Source organism: Populus euphratica, unplaced genomic scaffold (assembly GCF_000495115.2).
Source record: "Populus euphratica unplaced genomic scaffold, PopEup_1.0 scaffold658.1, whole genome shotgun sequence".
NCBI classification, from domain to species: Eukaryota; Viridiplantae; Streptophyta; class Magnoliopsida; order Malpighiales; family Salicaceae; genus Populus; species Populus euphratica.
In genome coordinates, this window is record NW_011500529.1 from 725 (window position 1) to 7,134 (window position 6,410).

The 6,410-nt window shown below is 32.0% G+C and overlaps 1 protein-coding gene across 1 annotated transcript; it reads left to right on the forward strand.

The window, feature by feature from the left end:
• Positions 1 to 5,292: 5,292 nt before the first annotated feature.
• LOC105115224 (oleosin 1-like) lies at positions 5,293 to 6,071 on the forward strand. Its single transcript, XM_011012066.1, has one exon. The coding sequence runs from the start codon at positions 5,375 to 5,377 to the stop codon at positions 5,903 to 5,905; it is 531 nt and encodes a 176-aa protein (XP_011010368.1). The 5' UTR covers positions 5,293 to 5,374; the 3' UTR covers positions 5,906 to 6,071.
• Positions 6,072 to 6,410: the final 339 nt, after the last annotated feature.

Here is a 6,410-nt window from a genome sequence, read left to right on the forward strand (position 1 = left end):
CATGAAAGTTGTAGGCAATTGTCTCAGATTTCTTGTGTAAAAAATTCAGCTCATTTCGACTTAAAAATGGCCAAAATACTAAACAGTGTTCGGGCTTTGTTGCTTTATAAAAAAGAAACAAAATGTAAGTAAATATTTAGGAGTTACTTACATTTGAACACCTGCCTTAAAGTGTTGTAGATGCATGAAAACACTTCTGTATGACTGAAAATTCCAGCTGGTCCTGCCTGCAAAATTCACAGGACATGAATGGTTATTTCTTCCATCCTCCCTCTTCCCCACTGTCTCTCTCTTTCCAAAAACCAGAAACGATTATCTACCTGCGTGATAAATACGCCACCTTGATTGAGTCTGGGCTTAACGGTGTGCTCATAAAAGGACTTAGTGTAGAGTTTGTAACATGGGCCTCCCTCTATTGGGTCTGCCAGGTCTCCTATGATCACATCATAGCTCTCCTTTCCACTTTCTAGCTCAGCTCTGCAACATTTCACAGCAACAATATATATGAACGAGAAGAAACGAGAATAATAATGAAATGTTTAACCTTTTTTTTAACAACAATAGCAAAAAAACATAGAATCTTCGTATTCCAATTTTTTCTTAAGTTTATACACAATTAAGAGGAGAGAATGATGTTACTTGAACTGGGTTAGCTTATTATTGGTGGCACCAATAATACTAGTGGTGGTTCATGGTGGTTGTGGTTGTTGGAGGTGGAGAAAGATGGTTGGTTGGGCAACTTGAAAGGTGGTGTTTATATGGCCGTTTTTTTTACTCTCTTTATCTCCTAATTTTTCTTTTACTTTTTAATCAAATCCATCTCTATTTATATGAGATGAAAGAGGGATATATACTATTTATTAGGAATGAATGTCGGCCCTTAATTTAAACAAGAATAATCCTAGCTATTGGTTAAAAGTCACCATCATGGGTTGCAAATGCTAGTTGAGTTAGCCTTTTTGGGTCAACTCTAGAAAGGATCCAGGGTTTCCATAGGACAAATGTTTTGTTTAGGTTTAAGGGCAATGACAGGTCATAAGGGTGACATCTATTTTATCTTGTATGATAAAGGTATAAAAAAGAAGAAAGGTTTAAAATGTGGCATCAGAGCTACCATTTTTGGTATTAAAGTTGAAGATAATGAGCAATGGCTAGACAATAAAACTTTTGAATTTTATGTTTTTGACTTGGCATTGATCAAAACAATATCATCTTGAATCAAAACATGTCGTTTTGCATAGAACATAGCAAAAAACACCATTTCATTTAATTTTTTTGGTGTTTTGGCTTGAATTAAGTTATTAATCCTCTTTTGTTATTTGAATCCTTAATCTTCTAATTTATTGAATTAGGGCCTTAATTGAATTCGAATTTCAATAATCAATTCCATTTCACTCCTACAAAGCTTCAAAAACACCCTATGATTTAAGCAAGTTTTTCAACTTGGTTTTTGGTCTTGGATATTTATGATTTTATCTCTAATTGACCTTCAAATTTCTAATTTCTTTAATATCACTCGAGTTTTCAATTGAATTGGGTCTTTAAATTAACGGGTTTTTTAAAAAAAAGTCGTTGGTTCTAAATTTCTTCAATTTAATTTGTAATTGATCTTTAAACTTTGTTTTTCTTATAATTTTATCCTTGATTTCACCCAATTAAGCTTAAAAAAAAATTAAATCTGGTCCTTTAGAATTCTAATTAAAAGTAAACCCAAATTAAGTAAACCCAAACTAAGCTTCCAAATTTAATTTCACCAATTAAAAATATAATTAATTCATTGCAGTTAATTAAATCTTTTAATTTCACTCAAATTAATTTGTAAACTTAATTAAACTATTAATTAGATCTATGATTAAATCAAATTAGCTTATTAAAAATCTAATGAAATCTTTAGACTTAGATTTTATGCAGATTCATCTAATAATTATTTTATTTGACCTTGAATCTACATTATCTTTTTTGTCTTAAGTAAAATGGGAGTACAATTGGGCTCCCAATTTTGTCCAAAACTTTAGCTTGGTTTCTCCATTAATTTAAAACCCTTTTTCATTTACTCTTGCGAAATTGTCAGTATTTTTTTATTTGTTTTGTTTTGAATTTCAAAAGAAAATAATACTTTTGGGGAATACTTAAAAATTAGGTGATGACATTATCCTTTTATTTTATTTTAGATATTTGATTCATTCATTTTGCTTTTGATTATAAGATTTTTGTTATGATTCCATTCATAAAATTTAATTATTATTTTTTTCAACTTCATCTTTAACATTTTTATTGTCTAGATCAAACAAAGCAATTATACTATCGAAATTTATAGGTAATTTTTTTGTTAACTTGTTTAAGGTTTATCAAAATTTCTACTGAAATTTTAGTAAAGTCTCCCCTATACTAAAAGAGACCCAAGTTATCAATAATTTATCTTGCACATATTTTATGCTCGTTCTGCAATCATAACATATTCATATTTCATTGCAACTACAATCATTACTAGTCATAAGTATAATAGTTTTCCTTCTCATTTTCAAACACATACAAAATGATAGCCAAACATGGATAAGCAATGTTCATATTACAAGCATAAAACAGTAAGGATTTTAAGTCTCGATGATTAATATAAAGAGATACTAATACAATTCAAGTCATATAATTACTTGGGATAAAATACATTGACATTCATTTAATTCCTAATTCATACAAGAGGAATTAGAAACATGAATTCCCTAATTCATACAAAATGAACTAGAAATCTAAGATACTATTACTAGTGTGAAAGTAAAAGACCTGCAATATCAAATTATGAAAAATAATTATATTAAAAGTAAAAATATAGCAGAGATGAGAGAGAATATTAAAAGTAAAAGTATAGCAGCGATGAGGGAGAATCATAAATATATTTATCCATATATATAATTACCTACTCGATTTTCACACAATCATAGTTGTCTTGGAAACTGACACTTAAATTTTCCTTTACTATATCTAGATCTTATCATTCCGTAGCCCATTTATAGGTTTCCTTTTGTTATTATTATCTATTATTCTTTATCGTATACATCCATCTTACTACTTTGTCCTAAATTTAGGAATGTTACTATCAACACTAATAATTCCCATGAGGGTCATTAGTTGCCCTTACCCGGACTTACTAATCAAATCCTTGGTAATACTGCACTAACTTATTGGTTGGTGTTATTAACTATTTCTAACCTAAAATAGTCAATCAATTCTTTTTCGCCTCACTTTGGAGATTTTTATAGTAATGTTGATGCCAAGTTCTCTTGACATCACTAGCTTTCTTCTTGGAAAGCTAATCAAATTATCCTAGGTTTGCCGATACTGACACTATTTGTTGGTATCATTATCTATTCTTAATCTGAATAGTTAATCAAGTTCAACATTCATTATATTTCCATCAAGATCATGCCGATGTTAGCAAATTTTGCTAACATCATTAACTATCCATATTCGAGATCAATTAATCAAGTTCATAAATGTTTGTTTTGGATTCATCATTATAGTTCATTATTTGAAATCAAAGTCCATAAGACCATAACCAAAATTAGATTTCAATCCATATCCATTTCATCATATGTTTCCTTTCTTTAAATTTATTTGCAAGTGATAAATTCCAAAGTAAAATAGAATACTAGTTTCACTCTTAAATAAGGAGAGTATAGGTGAAACACTTACTTCCACCAATGCTCGGTTTGCACGCCCTTGTTGTTGTTGTACTCCTCCCATGATTCTTCCTAAATTCACAAAAACACCACATTAGTTCATGTCCAATTTATATTTCGCAAATAGCAAGGCAACAACAACAACATTTACTCTTTTTGTTCCATTATCTTAAATCATTTCGCATATTATCAAATTCATTTTCAAATTTGGTTTATTCCTTTTTGGTGTCAAGGTACATCTTTACAAAATTTGTATGGGAAGGAATTAGGTTCTACCCTTATCACAACTAAACTTCCTCATTTTATCAATCTCGCCAAATTTACAAGCAGCAGCGGCATCTCAACCCTTTCTCATATATTTATCTATATCTACAGCTCTAAAGTTTCAAATCAAGTGAGGTTGAATTCATTAAAAAGCTAATATCTCTGACTACAATTTCTATAAGAGATGTTTTCCATATTTTGTCATTCTAAGGCCTGAATATCCTCAAAAACAGGATGACGGATCTGCCTAGATTTTCTCTTCGATTCTTGAGTGAGTTTTCTGCCAACCTCCCTTCTTTTTTTCTTCTACAACATTTATTTTCTATGTTTTCCTACATTTTATGATTTCTTCCATGCAGAAAACATAAGCTATATTTGTGGTTAATAATTTTATCTTCGCTTCAAATAACACGCACCAAACTCGCGAAGTCCCCTGCTATCAATTTTTTCACACTTTTCCCTCTTAGTGAGCTTTCCACTACAATTAATTCATGCATCAAGGTTATATAATAAACCAGAATTCTTCTTCCCTTCCCTCAATTGACTTTTGGTTGAACTTGGCCTAAGAGAACTAAGGATTCTCCTTTTCTTTCTAGTTATTTTATATCTTGCTTCATTCACCCATTGTTCACATCATATACATATTATAAGTGTTCATCAACACAAATTTTAGAATTCCCTTCTTCCCCCATTTAATCCTCTCATGGTCGACCACTTAAGCCTTTGAGTTAATAATTTTTCTTTAACAATTTTATATATTTTTTATATTCAGAATATCTTATGTTAGGTCAACAAACTTTATTCTAACAATTTTTACACTTTCCATAAATTTTCACTCAAGAAATCTAATTTATAAAATCTAAAATTGGTGTATAATTTCTAATTAATTGTTAAAGTGTTTTAAAATTGGTGCATAATTTCTAATTAATTGTTAAAGTGTTTTCTCTGTTAATATAATTGTTAAAGGTTTATTTCGCTAACTTTTTTTTTTAATTTTCTTTGTGATGCATTAAGTTAGATTAATATTATTTTTATTTTTTATCCAGTTCAACGCATCTAATAGTTTAGTAAGATAAATCACAATCACAACTTTTTCTCACTTTTATAAATACACATTTGCATTCTCTTAACATTTTTTTTTTAAAGCTAATTTTTTTTTTTAAGCATGCGGCCTAGCACGGATCATGGGCTAGCACAATCTACATACACGTGATCTAAAGATCGCTTGTTACTAATAACGAACACGATAAATATATTTGCCCGTACCATACCCAGATCTCGAGTGAGAAAAGGTCAGTAACAAAATCCAAATGTAGGAGTTCAAGATTCCACCCTTCCACGTGTGCTTTTGCATGTCTCCAAATCCAAACACGTGTCCCATCCATACAAATAAACCAAACCAAATTCTATTTACCACCTTTCAGTAAACCCGCATGTCCTGTCTCCATCTCTCTCTTTCTATCCACAAAATTTCCCTAATGGCTGACCGTGCCCCTACCCAGAGAGCTACGAGACCCACCACCACCCACAGTGGCTCTACATTTCTGCGTAAACTCCAAGTCCATGTCGGATCAAACTCAAGCCAACTTGTTGGTTTGTTGACTCTTATCATCTCCGGCTCCGTTCTACTTCTCCTTACAGGGATCACTGTCACAGGATCAGTACTCGGGTTGACCCTTTTAACTCCTCTGATCATCATTTCAAGCCCTATATGGATCCCTATGGGCATAGTTCTCTTCTTTGTTGTTGCTGGGTTCTTATCTTTTTGCGGGTTCGGATTGGCCGTAGTGGCTGGATTGTCATGGGTGTATAAGTATTTTACAGGGTTGAATCCACCTGGGTCGGACCAGGTCGATTATGCTCGTAACAGAATCTACGATACAGCGAGCCATGTGAAGGACTACGCCAGGGAGTATGGTGGGTACTTGCAGAGCAAGGTGAAGGATGCGGCTCCTGGTGCCTGACAAACTGGTTAATTAGTGGTGGCCGGCAGGGTTTGGGTTCTGCCGAACTGGATTTGGGCAAACCGGGCGTCTTTATCTCTCTCTACTTAATGTACTTTTTATTTTTTTTCGTGATGTCGTCTATTTGACATGGTGGCATTTACTTTTCTTCGTGTTGATGGAATCATGGAAAGGGTGTGTGTTTGTGTCTATTCATAGCTTGAGTTTGGCATATTATTATTTGTTTAATCTTTTTGAACAACTTTATTAATTAATTGTTTAATGGAAATTCATAAACTATCACATTTCCTGAGCAAGCTCATAGTAAGTTATTTAGAAGAAGACAATGCCAGCAATCCAGAAGAAGAACAATACATGAATGCTATCTAGGGTGAAAAAAAGCACAATAAAAGAGATAAACCGAGGCTAAACCGACAGATACATCATAATCATGAGACATTATTTTTTCTAAGTAGTAAAAGTACATCAATGGTTATTTTACATTAATTGAGAAGGGTAAAGGTAT